This window comes from Berghia stephanieae, chromosome 4, assembly GCF_034508935.2.
Source record: "Berghia stephanieae isolate SIO BIC M18660-M18661 chromosome 4, UCSD_Bste_1.3, whole genome shotgun sequence".
Taxonomy (NCBI): domain Eukaryota; kingdom Metazoa; phylum Mollusca; class Gastropoda; order Nudibranchia; family Aeolidiidae; genus Berghia; species Berghia stephanieae.
This window is the reverse complement of record NC_088363.1, coordinates 35,723,866-35,745,098: the sequence shown is the minus strand read 5'-3', so window position 1 is coordinate 35,745,098 and position 21,233 is coordinate 35,723,866. Positions and strand designations below refer to the sequence as shown.

General features: G+C 34.5%; 1 protein-coding gene across 1 annotated transcript in view; it reads right to left on the bottom strand.

Annotated features, from left to right (window-relative positions):
* Positions 1 to 10,310: 10,310 nt before the first annotated feature.
* LOC144970480 (syntaxin-binding protein 4-like) overlaps positions 10,311 to 21,233 on the bottom strand; it is a 33,052-nt gene continuing 22,129 nt past the window's right edge. Inside the window, exons 15-19 of the mRNA XM_078910174.1 lie at positions 20,563 to 20,676; positions 19,268 to 19,308; positions 18,247 to 18,356; positions 15,851 to 15,908; positions 10,311 to 14,046 (exon numbers count right to left, since the gene is read on the bottom strand). Of these exons, the coding sequence (XP_078766300.1) occupies positions 13,578 to 14,046; positions 15,851 to 15,908; positions 18,247 to 18,356; positions 19,268 to 19,308; positions 20,563 to 20,676 (792 nt within the window). The 3' untranslated portion in view covers positions 10,311 to 13,577. The remainder of the gene's footprint in view (positions 14,047 to 15,850; positions 15,909 to 18,246; positions 18,357 to 19,267; positions 19,309 to 20,562; positions 20,677 to 21,233) is intronic.

The window sequence follows — 21,233 nt, the reverse complement described above, 5'->3', positions numbered from 1 at the left end:
CATTTTTCCCCCCAATTTTTATCATTAGGTAAGTGTTTAAGACCTAGCATTATTAGTAGCAGAACTATTTCACCTGTCAGATTAGACATATCAATTAGCACAAGAGATTTAATTTTAAAAGAATATAGGCACTGACCAATATTAAATTAAAATAATATAAAAAATAAATAAATCAAAAACAAAACAAATAATTTAATACAAATAATTAAAAACACCTCTCAAAATCCTCAAAAAAACAAAAAACCCAACAAAATACACCCCTCCCAAAAAAAAAATAAAAAAAAAAAATAAAAAGCTACAACAAAAGAAAGTAAAAATAGAGAAAAACAGCCTAACCAATAAGACCGACGTGCACTTTTGTAGGTCTGATAACCCAATTCATTATGGGCTCATTGTTGTAATGGAAATCTAAAAAAAAAAAAGATGTAAAATAGTGTCCATTACAACAATGTTATAAACTAGGTCCATAATTGCGTTCGGATGTCAGACCTGCATATATGCCCACGTTGAATAAAATCAACCACCACAACAATAGACTGCACCCAAAATCCAATGTTAATGAAATAGAATTTGTAAGAAAATAGAGATTCGATTATTACGAAAATAAATAATTGAGAAGATGCAGTAAAAAGCAATTCTAGTTTAAAGACAGTGAGAATCCATATATTCAGAGCAGAGGCATCCGCAGGACTTTTATAAAAGAATATACAGGGGTTGGAGGGGGAGAAGGGGATGGGGGGATCTAGATATATATTTTGATATGCAACCTCGATCTTGTAATATATACAGGTGAATGAGATGTCAAAAGCATATCTATAATCACACACGATCAAACTAATAAAAAATTTGAGTTTCTGGAAATTTGAGAGAAAAAAACAAAACCTCCTCATTGTAAGGATATCGAAATCAAACTCGAGTATGATATTTTGTCTTAAAATTCCATTTTCAGTATCAGAATGATCTCACAACGATACCCGATTGCAACCGTTGGTAACTGTAACACCATGTATCGATGCTGATTGGTATTCATGTTAAACTGGCCATTTGGTATCAATTTGAAAATATCAATGTTAAGATCATATAACGCAACATTTGAATTAATTAGAAAAAAAAAAGATAAGAAAAATTATGACATTTTCAATTCAAGGCCTCCCAACCTAACCCCCCTCCCTCCCCTTCCGCAAAAAATAAAAATAAAAATAAAAACAAACAAAAAACTAACAGCATTAAAAAAAAACATCAACCAAACAAGAATACAAATTGTGAGGAGATTTGGGACACTTGCAACACTTATGATCATTTCAGATCCAGTTAAAAAAAAAAAAAGGCCAGAAAAATCATTAAAAACAAAAAAATAAAAAAACAAAAAACAAAACAAAAATAATGAACAACCATATCAAATTATCACATATTGAAATAAAATATAAAACAAACTAAGTGACGACTTCTGGAAAGCTCGGTTGTAAATCACAATCTAGAAAAAATGTACAAATGTGACCCGTTGTCTCAAAATGGTATTGTATCGGGAAGAACCAGGTGCTGTGGAAATTGACTTTCTAGCCACAAATATGAAAAAAACTTGGGTTTAACTATATTCGTTATGGTGCAGAATAAAAATAATGTCTTAAACTCCGTAAAACTCGAAAGTTCAGATTTCCTTTCATTTTAAATTTACATTCAGTTTTTTGAAGGTCTGATTCATCAAGACACAAAATCGTTTTGGTCAAGTAGGCCACAGATATTTTCTCTGAAATTTGTTATTCTTTTTTCATATATCCGACAAGCACAATTGTTTGTTGTTTTGTTTTTAAGGGCTTTACGGCGCTTGCAATTACTTTTAGATCATAATATCCAGTATAAAGGAAGAAAATTGGATAGTAAAAAGATTCTAGATGTTCAATTAAAAGGACTTCAGGAAAAAGTAAGACAAAGGGGAAATGGTTCAAATAGGGAACAGATGTAGATTCCAAGAGCACACTATCAGTGTACTTAGTTTGAGATCACCTAAAAGTCTCACCCAGACACCAGCACAAGATTCCACTAAGAGGAATACACTCAAATGTTTACAAATAAAATGTTAAAAATTAAAAAAAAAACAACATTCCATAACACAGAGATGATTTACAATGAAAATAATATCTCCCAAAACTATAACTATACATTTGACTGTATTCCTCCCAGCCAAGGACTCCGGCCAGGGTCAGGACAAAACTGTCTCATTCCAAGACAAAGACAGACACCAATTAGAAAACAGATAGAGGGGTTTATAGAAGACACAGCATGTACCTCCCTGCCCACTATGGGAGGTCGGGAACCCTGCCCAGACAACCACAATTCTTTGTGAACATAAGTCTTGTTTCCACAACCAATAAATAACTTTGTTAAAATCTTTCAATAATCAAAATATATTGAATAAATAAATAAGATACATTTATAAATAGATATTACAATAACCAACTAATATAATAAGTAAATTTCAAATAAAGAAACAAATAAATTATCAGATCACAAAAACGCTTTCTTAGGCCATTCATCAAATGAGCATTTTTGTGAGAAAACAGCTTTCATGACTAGTACAATCAAACTTCAAATTGAGGATGATATATATTTATGTACAGTGTAAAGTCAGAACCTATGAGGACATCTCAAGAAATATTCCAAAGCAAATTTTGTTTTTTAGGTTTCGTCTCTGTTTACCAATGAATACCAAAGGCATTTGTTTGTTTTTTTTGTTTTTCTTCTTGGTTTCGGTTTGGCTAACCGATCAAAAATGCAGAAAAGTGAGTGGAGTAGGTACTTGTGTTGATAATAACAAGAAATAAAGTGAGTAGAGAAATGTCACAGGACAATAGAGAATAAAAACTTTTGAGGCGATGAGGAATTGGAACCCATGACTTACTGTTACGGCACCTCCGCCTGGCCCTGAACAGGATGGTCTACAATCGACACTATTTGTTTTTGTTTTTATGGGTTTTACGGCGCTTGCAACACATTTAGGTCATATCAGCGCCAGTAAAAAGGAAGAAAAAAAGGGGAATTAGAAACAGATGTAGATTCCAAGAGCACACTATCAAAGTACTTAGTTTGAGATTACCTAAAAGTCTCATCCAGACACAAGCACAGGTCCCAACTAAGAGGAATACACTCAAAGTTTACAAATCATAAATAATATGTAAACAAAACATAATACAGTGCATTTCAGAGAGATGATTTACTAGGAAAAAAACATCATCTCCCAAAATTAACTATACATTTGACTGATTCCCTCTCAGCCAGGGCCAGGACAAAACCAAGTAATCTCATTCCAAGACAAGGACAGAAAGCATGTTGGAAAACAGATATAGGGGGTAGGGGGATAGAATACACAGTAAGTACCTCCCTGCCCACTATGGGATGTCCCGAACCCCACCCAGCAATCAACACTATCCACCACTCAAAAAATGGTTTCAAACACAGTACCTATTTTGAGTCCTTCTTGCGACTTCATTTCATGTCATCAAAAATGCAGTATAATTCAATATACTTTAAAATCCAACATTCTGATTGGTTAGTCAAATTGATTGGTTTGTAAATTTAGACCTGTAAATGAGCTCTATAAAAATTGACTGAAACTCTTCGACAAACTGAAGATTCAATTATTTTTAAAAAAATAAGGGCATCATTGGAGAGGAGAGTGATAAATACAATATATCAAAATAGTGGGTGTTATTTCTTACTGGAAGTATGACTGCCATAATTTGATGTAGAAGGAATGCTAAATAAGCATGTCATTCATATAGGTAAAGATGACTTCATCAAAGTCATATTCCTGCCTCTGGAATTTTTTTGACATAGAAAAATAATCACCATTATCATCTTTAACTTCTAGCCATGACCAATTGAATTTATTCCTCACGGGACTCACATCTTTATCGATGCTCGACAAGTCTGAATTGCGATCCACGAACAGCTCAGCCATTGTGAGAACATTAGAATAATGTAGCAATGAGCAAACTTGATTTTCAATCAGTAAATGACAGAGAAAAAAAAAACTTAAATAAATATGACTTCAGGCCAATACACTGAATTATTAAGTAGAAGTGAATTCAAGTAGAAACTTCGGCAGGCGTAGCGGAAAAATTCAAAGAATTGAAATGAAGGTAAATCGCCACAAAACAGCAAGCTCGCTTGGGCTTGAGCAAAACAATGCCAGAAAACGTCCTGATTTGCACGGGAATTAATTAGGCTACTTACCATTGTTCCTTATAATTAGGTACCCAATCAGTGAAGAAACGGTCAACCAGTTTGTTTACAACGTGAGGCAATCGAAAATGTGCTTGTAGCAATCTATCCTAACTTTCGATTTGAAGATGTCTACATAACGGACTTGCGGTATTCGCAATTTACTTTATCATACTTTTGAGACTCCCCAGGTAAATGTGGTCAATTTTGGCCTAGATGAAACAGTGAAATTTATCGCTCGGTGGCTCAGTTAAAATTGGCTACAGTTGGGATCACGACGGTTTGGAAAGTGAAAAATAATTTAACGAAGGATGTGTGAAAATACCCAGGGAAGTGTTCAGACACGCCTTTTAAAAAAAGCGTCGCTTTGTCTTGGCAATATATACATCGTTAATATAAACGGTCCCCATGAGCTATGCGTAGCGCTGTGGAACACTTCTAATTATTTTACGGTCATTCGACTACGATTTGTGAATTCTTTCTTTTTTTATTTCTTTCTTTCTTTCTTTCCTTTTTTAAATATTTGAGTTTGACAAATTGACTGATTTCAGTTAATTGACTGAGAATTTACAGGTCTATAAATTGCCTTTGGGACATTATCATAGGTTCCAACAGTACCTGCATCACCCCTATTAAGGCTAAGGACAGACATAGAATGCTGCACAACATCATGGTTGTGTTCTAAACAAGGTGCACATAACAGCAGGCCTGATGACTGAATGCAATTAAAGGTTTGATTTAACATTGTTGTAATGGACAATACTTTTTGAGAGTATTTCCATTACAACAATGAGCCCATATCAATTTGGGAAATCAGACCTGCAAATAAATTTATGTCAGTTTTAATTCTTGACAGGCGTTCGATTTTACTTTTAACTGCCATCACATTTTACATCTTAGGAAAAACGGGTTAGAAAAAAAACCCAAAACACGACATATAATTGTGTAGCATTCTATTTGTGCCCGCTATTAAAAATCACAGATTTGCTGACTACTGACAAATACAGAAAATCTTTACTTTTATCAAGTAAAAAAAAGGGGGAAGAACTGGATTAATTTACAGAACTAACTCCTTACAATTGTTGATCTTTGTTCCCATGCCCTAAAAGCTTTACAATAATTACTTCTCTGCAGGACACAAAAAAATAAAAAAATAAAAAGGATATAATAAAAAATTCAGAAACAGACTGACAAATGAAACCTATTAGGTGCTTGAACATATTTTTGAACAGAGACAACAATCAGAGCTGCCTACTATTACGAAAAATTCGTAGCATTACGAAATTTTGGTTACAATTTCAGAACTTCATGCGCATCTCTTAGTCCTAAAAATTAATTGAAAATGAGGGCTGATGCCATAGAATATATACTTTTTTTTAGTATCTTAAACTTCAAGTTGAAGTGTTATTTAATTCTTGTGAGGGTACAGTGTTTATTTTTAAAGTTAACCAAAGATAAAGCGAAGTTGACATCACTCTGGTCTTTGTTATTGTTTTTTTGCCATCCACGTTTATGAGTACTTCTCACTAAAATGTATGAACCAGACTATAACGTTCATTGTTACACATAGTTTTGTGTGTTAGTCCGTTATACTTAAGGATGGCAATGTTTTGAGCTTCTAAGCCAAGTGCATACATCTATAGCGACTACCATTTTTATCTCCTAAAAATGACGAATTTTACTGAATTTTCAAGCAGGCAGGTCTGCAACAATGTGTCACATTAGAAGAGGAGTGAGGGAAAAACTCCTGTAACAGGACAATGGTTAACAAAGCGTGGGCAAAGATTATATGAAATAATATACTAGGAAGACACTCTTTCTTTGAAGTGAAAGCTATGAATGATACCATTATTATCATTCAGAAAAGTGAGTGGAACAGACACTTATGTTGATAATAACAAAAAAGAAAGTGAGTCAGAAGACAATAAAGAATAAAACTTGCGCAGCGGCTATGGGGGCTCGAACCCGTGACCTTACTGGTACGACAACTCTAATTGCCGGTGAGAGCATTACTGTATCCAGGATAGCTCAGCCGCGAAATTGTTTTTCTCTATTGTCTTCTGGCACTTTCCTACTCACTTCATTATTATTATTGCATACAAAGTAGGATTTCTTATGTGAAACATTCCTTAACATCCAATCCAGTTATTTAATTATAAATATATCACACAAAAAAAACAAAAAACATCCATCAAACATTCCATTGCATTGAAAATACGAACTTCAGTGATTCAATGTATTAAAATAAAAAGTGACCTAGAGCTTCAATTAAGAGTTAACTTGGAGTGAAAGATGAGATTGTTTGTTTGTTTTGAAGGGTTTTACGGCGCTTGCAACACATTTAGGTTATATCAGCGCCAGAAAAAAGGAAGAAAAAGGGAAAGTAAAAAGTTCTAGAATTACAATTAAATCACCCAAGAGAAAGAAAGACAAAGGGGAACTGGGAACAAATATTTTTTTTGTTTGTTTGTTGCTTTAGGTCTCTTCCAACACAATTGAGGTTATACGAGAGACCGCTGAAACAAAAAAACAAGCAATCTAACAAAAATAGTACAAATGTAAATCAAAATCATAACCTAAAGATATCATAAGCTAAATTATAAATAACCAAGAACAAACAGGCAGAAGATTTACAGAAAAAAAAATATCCCTGTCAAAAATACAATCACAAACCAAAGAAGCAGGATAGGCTAGTAAAGAGAAGAAGAAACGACATCACTATCGGATCGTACATCCATGCGAACATCATAGGTATATGATTCAAGGGTGATGCTCCCATCCAACCACCCGCTGGGAACAAATAGGAATCAGATGTAGATTCCAAGAGCATACCACCAATGTACTTAGTTTGAGATCACCTATAAGTCTCATCCAGACACAAGCACAAAATCCAACAAAGAGGAATACACTCAAATGATTACCTTATACATTCAAAATAACAAATACAATAATACATAACAGAGAGATAACTTACAAGGAAAAAAATATCTCACAGAAACAATAACTATGCATTTGACTGTTTCCCTCCCAGCCAGGACTCCGGCCAGGGCCTGGACAAAACCAAGTAATCTCATTCCAAGACAAAGACAGAAAGCATGTTGGAAAAAAGATATAGGTGGATAGAAGACACAATGTGTACCTCCCTGCCCGCTATTGGAGGGAATTCAATAATTGATGAAAATTACACCATAAAACGTAGTGAACAAAAAAATTAATATAAACAGCTTCCAAAAAAACCCCAACAAAAACAATATTAAACAAAGCGTTTTGTTTCAAAACCCTTCTTCAGCCATTAACAAAAGCAATAAAAGCATTTATACATCCAACGTTCAAAGGGACATTAAACTAGTTTGAGACATTGGATCTCAAATGTGTGGCTGGCTGAGAAAACCCGGGAAGATGCGCAAATGTCACACGTTGAGTTATGTATGCAGTGGTGTATACTACATCTTTTTAATCATTTACCACATTAAATTTTCTTTCTGTCTATTAGAGCCTTAGTTATGAATTTTTTTAGAATACAGGAAACACTTTATCTTCGATTTTGGCTCATATTTCGAATCGAAATTTGCCGCATCTTCCTGGGTTTTCTCAGCCAGCCTCACAAATATCAAATAAAATCTTATGATCGTGTGTGTGTGTGTGTGTGTATCATATTATCATCATAACAATTTAGTCGTAGGAAAGTAAGGGATGTAATCTCTCTCTCTCTCTCTCTCTCTCTCTCTCTCTCTCTCTCTCTCTCTCTCTCTCTCTCTCTCTCTCTCTCTCTCTCTTATATATATATATATATATATATATATATATATATATATATATATATATATATATCTATATATATATATATGAGGTGACAGTTCAATAACTGAATTGAAATATGAGGAAGCTTCTTGTAATATAATATTGTAGTATATATATATATGTATACATGTGAAGGCAGTTTGTATAATGTAATATATATATATATATATATATAGAAAAAAACAAAACAAAAATATCATAGATGTAAATATAACGAGATTAAATCCTATATTTTGTATAAGGCATTGATATTGCTTGTAGGTTAGCTGGGGGTGTTACAAGGAACAATAAGTCATAAGGAAGATATACATTAAGAAAAACCAAAAAAAACAAAAAAAACCCACACACAATTTAAAAAAAACCCTAAACCCCAACCCCCTTTAAAAAAAAATAAATCCCAAAACAAACATTCAAAACACTTCTTCAGACAAAAGAAATAAAAAGGAGATAATTTCAAAAAAGATAATTAAAAATAATCAAATAGCTACTACTTCACTGATTATATTTAATGTCCTGGAAGGTCGTGGGTTTGAGCCTCAGTCAGTGCATAGTTGAGTCCTTGGAAAAGGCTCTTTACTCACATTCTCTCACGGTGCTCAGGTGTAAAATGAGTACCTAGCCGTTAACAGCGTCTATGTCGGAAAAAAATTATAATATCGCCTAACAGGTGTCATGTCTCGTTCTGCATGTTACCTGTTGCTGTTGGTCAGGGACCCCTTGTAAAGTGCTTTGAGCACATTTAGTGGATGTTGCGCTGTATAAAAGCTCAATTTAACTCATGGTCAACAAAATTATTTGAAAACTTTCATCTCATCATAATGTCCTGTGGGTTTCGTTGTAATGATAGTTAAATAAGAGTATTCAATGAATTGTTTGTTGATTTGTATTTAAGGGTTTTATGGCGCTTGCAACACATTTTGGCGTGTACAATTAAAAGGACTTAAGGAAAAAGTAAGAAATAGGTGAAATGGTTCACATAGGGAATAGATGCAGATTTCAAAAGCATACCATCAGTGTACTTAGTTTGAGATCACCTAAAAGTCTCACCCAGACACCAGCACAATATCCCACTAAGAGGAATACACTCCAATGTTTACAAATCATATGTTAAAAAACAACAGTCCATAACAGAGAGATGATTTACAAGGGAAAAAAATATCATCTCCCAAAACTATCACTAGACATTCAACTGTTTCCCTCCCAGCCAAGGACTCCTGCCAGGGTCAGGAGAAAAAGTAAGTAATCTCATACCAAGACAAAGACAGAAAGCAATTGGAAAACAGATATAGGGGTATAGAAGACACAGTAAGCACCTCCCTGCCCACTATGGAAGGTCGGGAGCCATTGAAAAGGTCTATAATAATAAAAAAGAAAATTCTATTTGAAACAAGCTAGTCCCATTGGAGACATAAAAATTACTCTATCAATATCAATAAAGTTCCCATAGCATTAAAAAGTTGGACCCTCTTTTAGGAAAAAGGAGGATGGAGCGAAACACAGATCACAAGTTTCAAAAGTAAAGTAAGCTAAAGAGGGCCAGTTTCTATAGCATGAAACGGACAACAGTAATTATTTGCCACCCTTTGGATAAGACACCAGTCTATTGCAAAGGACTTTTCACTAGATCTAACGGACCAAGCTACCCAATTATTGCTGGGTGGATAGAAAAAAAAAATCTCTACTACACACAGAATCAATCTCGGTCCTGTTGCATGTGAAGTGAGTGCTCTACCAATTGAGCTATCAGGACCCCCCAAATATATAGGTCAAATGATATTTTTTACCCAAAATTTTAAAATCTTAATATATAAATAAATACGTGAAGTTAAAAAATTATAGCTCCTAATACGATATTGGCACTTGACTTACGTTTCTAAAATAATCACAGAAAAGTGAGTGGAGCAGGCACTTATGTTGGTAACAACAAGAGATGAAGTGAGTAGGAAAGTGCCAGAAGACAATAAGAGAATAAAATTTTTTCGCGGCAGTGATGGGGGTTTGAACCCGCGACCTTACTGGTATGACAACTCCGCCTGGCTGGTGAGAGCGTGACTCTACCGTATGAAAAAAAATAAAATAATTTTTTATTCTCTATTGTCTTCTGGCACTTTCCTACTCACTTCCTCTCTAAAATAATCACAGTTGGCTGCTCTGCAATGAAATATTTTGAACAAATTGTCTTGGCACAATCAAAAATTGCAAATGCTAAATTTCCTCTAAAAAGTCTCCTTTTTTAAAAAAAAAACCCTCTGAAAGTCTGAAAACAGAGACGGAAGCATTAATGAAATTTACAAAATGAGATACATAATATTTTTAAAATCAATAAAATGGTGCAATCAGTAGCTTCTGATGGCAATGAAATAGATCTAAAATATAAAGGAAAAAATAACAAAACAACAAAAACATATCAAAACTAATCAGTTTGCTGTCTGTACATCAATCAATGAATGCTGTATAAGAATGCTGTATTGTAACAAATTAATAGTCTTGAGAAATGAGCTAAGATGGGTTAGACCAGTTAGATAAATTTCATCACCAAAAAAAAACAAAAAAAAAACAACAAAACAACCCCAAAACCCCCAAAACAAAAAATAGCACGAAAAAAACAAAATAAAAACTAAAACAATAAAAGACAAATGAAAAAAAATCCCACAAAAAACCCTCCAATTTAAAAATAAAAACAACAAAACAAGAAAACATAAGATTCTGTGACGGTGACAAATAACAAGAATAAGTTCAAGTTAAATAAATGCAATATTATAACACCAAGCAGTAAAATTTGACTCACTTATCATAGTTGAAAATCAAATTCATTCTGGCATTTCAAAATAGAAATGGATAAGAATGATGGGTAAAATTAACACTGCTGTATCACGATGATACATATTTTCTTTTCCGTCTGAGTTGCGAGAAATGTGTATTGTCGTTGTACAGTAAAACAAGCAGATTACATATTTTCAATTTGTATTTACATGGGATTTGTTACTTATTGAGAACATAAAGTTCAAAATAAAAATTAAAAAACCAACAAAAAAACAAAACAAAATTTTTAAAATTTCAATGGACGGCATTTGATTTTAGTATATTTATGTGTTCGTTTTTAGGGTGTTTAACTGACACCTACAACAATGTCAAGCCGTAATAGTGTCAGGGGGGAAAAAAGAAAATTATTGAGACAGACAACAGATCGAGAATTCCGTACCGAATCAAAAGTAGAATTAAGTGGACTTGTTTCAAAAGAGAATAGAAAACAGAACATCTCAGTAGCAATATATCTTTTGACTTTGACTAAAAGCATTGTATCAGGCATTTATATGTTACAGTGAATGACATAATCAATCGGATGGTGAAAAGGTTTAAACTGCGATATTGCCAAGTTTAGTTAGAAGGTCAATTGTTATCAAAAACGAATTTTTGTCATAAATGACTAAATCAACCCTTTTTGTACATCTTTGGGAAACATCAAAGCCTAATTTCACCTCTAAATATTTTTTACAGCTGGTCAAGTTGAAAAAGTATGAAATTTGAGAAAAGTTGCTGGATATATTTCCCATACATCTGACCATAACTTCATGAAAAATCACCCGATTTCAAATAAAGATTAAAATGCTCTGGTGAGCATATTCTTTCAGAAAATGCAAAAAATGCAAATCCAAAATTTTCACCTTCCGCCTGATTATGTCATGCACTGACACATATAACAGAAAGATCATTATCACAATGAGAAATGAAATCTACCAAATAAAAAAGCATTGGTATATACCGTTTCCTATTGTAGAAAAGGATCCGAGCCAGGGCCTTGGTGAGATGATATTACTTGAATTCCAAAACAAAGACATAGAGATATGCTCATGGGGGAAAAGTCAAAGGCCCCAAATCAGCCGTAAGTTTGTGGAATGAGGACGACATTCAGACTAAAATCTTTGTTACTGATGGAACAATTAATTTTGTTAAATATTAACCAGTTCTGCTTAGTTGTATGCTCTTTGCAACAATGTAAAATGATTAGTTTTGTGTTGAAGGGTGTACAAGTTGCTTTCAACAAGTGAGGTGCCTTGGAAAATGTAAGACAATTGATATGGACAGCGCGGCTCAGCGGTATGGTCCTTGTTTCGTACCTGAAAGTACTGAGTTCGACTACCAGTCGCGCTGTGTGGCCTTTTTCAAGTCACCTAGCCTCAGCTCACTTTGCGGCGCTGCACTGCAGCTGATGCCTGGGTTATTCCAGTCTTCCCTTGGAATAGATCCTAAAAAAAAATTTATCCTTAGGGATAAATAAAAGGAATTCATTTTTATTTTCATAAATCAATGATTCAAAGTCGGCATTGTTAAAAAAAAAAAAGAGAGAAAGAAAAAAACTCTAAAATTGGTATGTCATTGATGTTCTACTGATACACTCACCCAAAATATCTCCAAAACCCAACTCACCCAACACATATGTTGAAAGCCCAACACTATCCAACAATCTCCAAAACCCAAAACACTCAAAATATGTCCACAATCCGACACACCCAACGTATCTACTATACTCCTCAAAAAATTTAGGATGAAATAATATCAGTGTTTTGAGTCTTGTTAACATAATAAGCATAGCATTAGAGGTTTTAGTTTAATAGAAAGTTATACTAGGGATAAAAATCTCTTAATTGAAAGATGTTGAACAACATACCCCACTTATGAGTAGAAATTGTATTGTGAATATTCAACAAAACAGAAAAACAAAACAAAACCCTATATTTTCTACATATCACATGTAATGTTCTCACTGCTTCCATCTTTTCATAGGGAATGTTTTACAAGGACTACAGACTTTCTATGCTTTTACCCATTGTGTTTGCTGTTGTAAGGTGTAGTTGACTGGCATGTTGTAATAAAATCTCTGACAAATTCGTCAATTCATAAATATTAAAATAAAAAAAAACCCCCATTATGGCTGGCCCAAAATCATGTTTTGATATTTCATACAGGTTTGTAAAAGTAAAAACGTCCTTTTCCATTCTTTATGGAATTGAATAAAAAGCTTCGATAAAGAATACAACATATAACAAGGAAAAAAAATAATCTGGCAATATGAACTTTCTTCAGCTCAAAACAAAATCAATATCTAACCTATAGTCTGCAAAAACCAAGAGTGAACAAGGAAGAGAAGATGACGTATTTCCTTCCTTCTCTCTAGATTATACAACTACTATAACTTCCCTCACAGTCCTCTGGCCAAAGGAGCTGGAGTTTATCCCAGTTTCCTGAAGCGTGAAAGGGGCAATAACAACTGCTTGCTATCCTTTAGATGGGACATTACTTTATAACAACTCTAGATTATATTGTGTCTAAACACTGCTAAATTTTGTATTTTGTTCGCTGAGGAATGAGTTTGAGCCAGATTGCTCCCAATCATACGTTTGTTCTTCAATAAAGCGACCTCATCCATTTTTGACCTTTAAGGTCTAAAGTAACCCGAAGCAGAACATCTTGTATTTACTCTCTCTCGCTCCATCCTTCAGCCTACATACCATGCAGTAATTTTCTCCTATCCTTTATAAAGGATTAGTTATCGCCTATATCAACCCACTTTCTTTGTAATCACCTTTCCTTGGGGAATGTTTTTTGAGGTCTTTCGATTTATCAGGCTTTTCACCACTGCTACTGACTTTCCTTTGCTTGTTTTCCTGTTGTGTTTTTTGATTTTGCTGTTGAGAGATATGTTTCTGTTGTTGTGATTGCTGAACTCCATGTTGCTGTGACTGTACATGTGCAGGTGGTGGTGGTTGTGGTTGAGGTTGTGGTGGTGGTGGTGGTAGAGGTTGTTGTCCAGTGTCTGGAGTAGGCAGTCGAATGAGTGGTGGTGGTGGTGGAGGAGGTGGTTGGTTGTTGGACTGTTGTTGTGATGTAGAATGATGACCGTTGTCACCGTTTTCTTCTTTTTGTGATGACTCTTGTGGGATGGAGGGTGGGGAGGACTGTGCATTTGTCTGGTGCTCCATACAGGATACAGGGTGAGTCCAGGTTGTTGTTTGATTCAAATGACTGGGAGGAGAAAAATAATACATGTAAGCTTACAACTCAAAACAGTATTACTTCTGTGAATTGTAGATGCTAAAAACTGAATATATCGTAAACATTTATAAATTGAGTTAGGTTTTCATGATTTTCATACTTAATTGAGGAAAAAGAATATGATTCTTTCACTTCTTTGTATATATCAAACAAGTAATTCTTATAGTGCCCAATAATATTACGAGCATGCGAGTATTTGTTATTGCACGATAAAAATATAACAGTTTAATAAATACAAAGAAATGAAAGAATACGTTTATTCCACCCCTCCAAGTAAGATTCTTAGATATTTCGTGACCAAATGTATGTTATTAGTACTTCTATTCACTATCATTTGTATTTTCTCCATCTACTTGAATGGCAATTTGACCCAAAAAATAAAAATGTATTCATGCGCACCAAATGATTATTTTTAATTGCCAATCAGCTGTCTTTAACACCATATTGCACACCACTGACATGTGCAAAAATATTCTGCAATCTGCAATCGTTGAATAACATTTTCATTCAAGGCATTCAAAGCATTATTCAACGATTATGTATTTACTAAGGAATGACAGGGTTCTCCAATTCCGAGGGCTGGAATAATATAATTTCTTAAAGTGACAAAAAAACTGCAACTTCATGTTCCTGGTCGTTTTAAAAATCAAAACATAGAAGTCGTCCTCCAGATTCATAAGACCCATTGAGTCTGAGTTGTCCCAATTTCGATAGTGTTAAATGAACAGTACAATTGCTCGGTTCCTTTTGGATAGAATACCAGTCACAAAGTATTTTCCATAGGATCAAAACAAAACCATCTAACCGATCACAAATTGGGTGGACAGTTGAATGAAGGAGGATCAGAAAAACAATATTCTGGATCTATAATTGTCCTTTTATTTGTGGGTAAATGCACTGACATTGAGATATCTGGACACAATTTGATCAAAACAAAACTTACACATATAAACTTTTGTCTTTTAAATGAATCAGATTTTCATTCACACTTTTTCTATGTCTTACAGTCTAAAAATGTAAAGAATGGCATATGAGACAATGTAAGACTATGAAGAAAGTAAATTTAATTTTAAAAAAAGAATACCAGAAATCAAATTGTGCAACTATGTGGTCGTGGTATGACACTCGCTTTCGGATTGGAAATCCTGAGTTCGAGTCTCACTCGGCGCATAGTTGAGTAATTGGAAAAGGCTCTTTACTCATATTCTCAGGTGTAAAGTGAGTACCTGGCCGTTTAACAGTGTTGTCTCTGTCTGAAAAAAAGAATTGTAATATTGCCTAACAGGCGTCATGTCCTGCCCTACATGTTAAGTGTTGCTGTTGGCCAGGGACCCCTTGTAAAGCGCTTTGAGCAAGTTTAGTGGATATTGCGCTATAACATAAAAGCTCAATTAAAAAAAAAAAATATCTGTGAGTGGGATATTTTTATTTTCCAATGGTGTGTGTCTGCCATTGGATCATGCACCACTTTTCAGAGCTCATCTTGCACCTCTGCCTGGTACATCATTTTTCATTATTTTTTTTCCTTCATTTCATTTTTGAAGCACAATGGCCTTGCTTGAATGTCAACCTCTTGAAGACCTGAGATGCACATTCCTCCCACCAAATCCAAGCATCAGTAACACACTTTATAGTCACCTGGAACAACTACAAAAGACGTCTAACTTCTACGTCATGGCACAAGACCGAAGAACGAGAGCTCAGGTAGTCGCTGGTTCGGATAAGTAAGTAAGTAAGAAGCACATTGGCAAAAACATTCAAGATGTCCACTTACTTGATGTAATAGCGTACACCTTCTGATGTGTAGGCCTCCTCCCAGCCAAAGGGCAACGCTGGGGTCAAAACATTAAGTAAAATGGTTAAGTTCATTTCAACGAAAGAAAATCTTAATTTTAAAAAAACAATGGAAAAAAGATGCTATGAAGAATTTTATTTTAAACTCTGACATGTCAAACCACACACAATAATATGCATTATAAGCTTTATAGTTTGGATCAATAACCTTTATATCATTCATCTGATATTACATACATCAAAACTGATGTAAATGATTTTTTAAAAAAACAATATAAAAACAAAAAAAAACAACAAAAAAAACCTCAGAAAACAAACACAAAACACAAAAAAAAACCCAAAAAACAAATCATCTGTATCTGTATCTGTATGGTTGGCGCTGAAGACACCAATGGTCTGGTTGTATTTCAGCGGCGTCCTCATTGGGCGCGGGCCCATGTCAGTCGGGCATTGAAATCGTTTAGGTGTGGCGCCATGATGACCAGTTCATCCAGCCCATAAAAAACAAACAGTACAAAATAAACAAAACAAAACAAGTAAAAATTTTCCACCAATTCTGACTATTCTTCTTTACTGATATTTGTAAAAGGAAAACACAACCTTCTGTCGATGGACAGACCAACTACACATCTGATAGTCTCCATTTTGGCAAAGATGTCAGTGAATACGACATACCAATGACTTCATTGTAGTTACCTATCCTAAGTTTTATTTTTTCCTCTGTGATCTACAACCATTGTAAAAAAAAATTTAAAAAAACCCAAATGATTCAACTTCCATTTTCATTAAATTATTTCTGCATTTTCGACATGCACAATGTGGATTACAATTCAGAAAAGTGAGTGGAACAGGCACTTATAAAAATAATAATAATAATAATAATAATAATAATAATAATAATAATAATAATAATAATAATAATATAATAATAATAATAATTTATTTCATCCTTTCGGAAATTCTTTGCCCAGACCTGTGGTGTATAATAATACATTGATATTAACAAGAACTGAAGTGATTAAGAGAATGTTCAAAGTAAAATAGAGAATAAAAACTTTTGCAGCAATGGAGGGTCAAACCCATGGCCCGACTTGAAACATGGTAACTATCTTGAGTCCCTCTTGAGACTTCTTGAGGTCATGAGGTCAACACACAAATATGTCATTTTTATCTTGCTATTGTCAGTGATGGATTGTTTATTATTATTATTATTATTATTATTATTATTATTATTATTATTATTATCAGATGTGTAGTTGGTCTGTCCATATTATTATTATTATTATCATTATTACTATTATTATTATGATTATTATTATTATTTTTATTATGATGATGATGATGATGATTATTATTATTATTATTATTATTATTATTATTATCATCATTACTATCAGTATTATTATCATCATTATTACCACTATTTTAATTACTTTTTTTTACAAGAGCTGTAACCTAACAGTAATTGCCTATTTGGACAATAAAGATTATTATTATTATTATTATTATTATTATTATATACCACGAAGTGTCACATATCCCTCCAGCAGGTCATATGGAATCAATCACAAAGAACATGTTAGGCTGTCAACTGACTGAGTGCAATCAATTTCCTCTCCGATTCGTCTTGCCCTCCATTTGACCTTTCCTCTCAGTCGGTATCTTGTTTTATCATAACAAAGTGAGTGCAACTGACTCATTTCAGTTGTCGAACGGTACAGGAATCGAATGCGAACGTTTTATCTCAGAATTAAAAATTCCTTTTAATTTCCTACCAACAATGTGAAACAATACAGGGAGTTTCTTTGTTGTTTTTAGAACACCTTTGGATGATCAGTTCTCACTAAATAAATGTTTGAATAGTAATATAAACGTTTTAGGTTACACATAGTTTTGTTTGCTGGTATGTTTCATGTGTTTCTTGTGAGTAGATTACAGAAATATATGGCGTCTATGACACACTCATTATTCACGAACAGGAAATGGAATGCACTCAGTTTACAGTCTTACCTGTTTGCGGCCCTTTTTGTTTTGATGCTCTTATAATATCTATCACTGACAATAGCAATTTGAAAAGGATGTTAGACTATTGCAAAGTACTTTTGACCTGATTTAACAGACACAGCTACCCAATCACTGCCGGATAGACATGGGATTGGGGGGGTCAGAAAAAGTCTCGACTTCACCCGGTATCAATCTCGGTACCTTTACGAGTGAAGCGAGTGCTCTACCAACTGAGCTAACGGGATCATCCATCCCAAATTTACTCTATTCGTTATGGGATATGTTATGAGATAAGGCAGCTATTCATTTTTCAAAAACTCTTTGATAATTTTAATGATAAATAAATTCCAAATAAAAAATATATCCGCTTACCGACAGTTTCCATGAGGGATCGTGCAAGCTTTATCACATCCCTGCCCTCGCTTGCTAGTGATGATATGGCTTTTTTCTTCTGGGCCTTTGCCTTTGCTACATCTCCAACTCTATGAGACAAATTGGGATCAAATCAAGACATTGATAAACAAAGGAATTCTCTCTCAAATTGTTTTTTTTTCTCCATCAAAATACTGGGGAAAACAATCATTGATACAAATAATAAATGCATGGAACATAAAACTAGCTTTATACAGTTCAGTTAAACAGTTTATTTAACTCATTGAACACAATTCACAAGTAGTAGAGTGAAAACCAGCATATCTTTCACTGCATTATAGCAGTCTTGTTTTTCCACATTTTTATTTTTAAACAACTTATCAGAAATATCAATGGTAGAATACGTTTTCAGAAGCTCCATCATCATCCATCACGGCTTGTGCTCTTGAGCACGTTGCCGGTCAGCTGTCTCCACGAATCACGATCCTCTGCGGTGCGCATTAAATCTGTGTTGCTTTTAAAATCACATTTGGCCATTCTTAGGTTATTTAAATAAGTCATTCTTTGTCTTACTCTAGCTCTCTTTCCTTCGATCATCCCAGATGTTACCAACTTTTCTATTCCATCTCTTCTCCACACATGTCCCAGAAACCGGTTTACGGTTTCAGAAGCTTACAATTCAGTGAATTTCGCCACTTTTTGCTGTTAAATTTTCTCCAACTGGCATTTCACTCAACCCAGAGCTGCTTAGTTGAAATTTCAATAATTCGTAGTTTCCAAGAGAAAACAAGAAAACTCCACTTTAAATAGCATTAGAAATAAATAATTTGCCCTCAGCATGATTCAAAAATGCTCCAAAGACCTTTTAAAAGAATCAAAGGAACTAAACTTTCCTTTTCAACAAGATTTACTGATTCAAAAAGCAATACACTTCTGTAGCTGGAGCCAAAAATCGTATTTCTACGAATTTTTCGTTGTACTAGACAGGTCTGCTCAAACCCCTATCTCATGAGCTACTTACTGTGGAGACTTCTCAAGGCTTGAAAGGACTTCCAAAGAGTACTGGGTGGGGAAAAAAAAGCAAAATATTAAAACGCTTCTTCAGCCAACAACAAAAACAATCTCACTTTGACACAAAATAGAGGTAGTTATGCGGCTATGTGGTCTAGTGGTAAGACACTCGCTTTCGGATTGGAAGGTCCTGGGTACGAGCCTCGCGCTCGGCTATGGTTGAGTCCTTGGAAAAGGCTCTTTACTCACATTCTCTCACCGTACTCAGGTGTAAAATTAGTACCTGGCTGTTAACAGCATTGTCTTTGTCCGAAAAATTATAATATCGCCTAACAGGTGTCACGTCCCGTCCTACATGTTAAATGTTGCTGTTGACCAGGGACCCCTTGTAAAGCGCCTTGAGCACATTTAGTGGATATTGCGCTTTATAAAGCTCAATTATTTTTTTTAGTTGATCTATGTATGATTAATTGAATCTAATTGAATTCTATGTATCTGTTGTTTGATGCATGTGAGGGTTCACAGCGTAAAAAACGCGCAATCTTGTGAAGAATACACGTATTAAAAATGTCTCAACTATCAGGAGCCTCTGTGGTGAAGAAGGTCTGAAGTTCAATCCCCAGTCGAGGACGTCTGATTTTTTGGGATTTTTTTTTCTTGTATTTTTCTTTCTTCTTTTGTCTGGCAACTTTCATACACACTTGTTCAGTTCTTTATTTTAATACTCTATATAATGAAATGCCTATCCTAACAAATATTGTAAGGAAGAATAACAATGAGGTGGAGCCTCACTTGCTATCCTACTTACCTCTAACAAGAAATGAAGTGAGTAGGAAAGTGCCAGAAGACAACTGAGAATAAAATCTTTGCAGTGGCAATGGGGGTTCGAACCCGCGACTTTACTGTAGGACAACTCCACCTGGCCGAGGAGATTGTGACTCTACCATATGAGCTATCCATGACCCCCCCAAAAAGTCGCTTCAAATTCTAGTCTATCTAGAGCCACTTGAGGTCACGGATTCAACACATACAAACGCCTGGAAGCTAGTTCACCAGCATTTAAGCTAAATAGCCAATACTATAGTTATGGCCTATCTCAATTTATCAAATTAACATATAAAGTGTTGCTATTGGTTCTTGGTTGTATATTTTTACATTTTTGTGCATTTGCATATATTATATATGTATACATTGTCGCCATAGATTCTCAACTTATACATTTTCATGCATGCCACGTCTGTAAACGAATTTCCATTTTTTAAAAATGAATAAAGTATATTTTATCTTATCTTATCTTATACTTACTTCTATGTGTTTGACAAGCTTTTCTGTGGCAACTTCGTAAGTTTTGATACCAGATTCCGCCTTCTTGAGCTGACACACCAACACTGCCAGACGTTTCTGCATATTCAGGGTGTCCTGTGATGGTAAGAAACAGATTCATGTCAGACGAAGCAGAAAGAAAAATGCAAGAAAAAAAACAAAAAACAAAAAAAACCATCCCAAAAAATCAACGTGCCTTGACTGGGGATCGAACCTCAGACCTAATGATTACAATCAGACATGTAACCATAACACCACAGAGGTTACCCGATAGTCGGGACGATTTATATTTAAAAAATTAATTGAGCTTTTATATTGGGCAATATCCACTAAACTTGCTCAAAGCACTTTACAATCAACATGCCTCGACTGCAACACATAAAATGTAAGAAGGGACATGACGTCTGGTAGGCGATATTACAATTTTTTTTGACAGAGACAACGTTATTAACAACCAGGTACTCATTTTACACCTCAGTACATTGAGAGAATGTGAGTGAAGAGCCTTTTCCAAGGATTCAACTATGTGCCGAGTGAGGCTTGAATCCAGGTCCTTCCGAAAGCGAAAACGAGTGTCATACCTCAATCACATATTGCTTATATTGTTCTGATTTCTCTGGGAGGGTCGATTTCTTGTATTTCTCTCTCTCTCT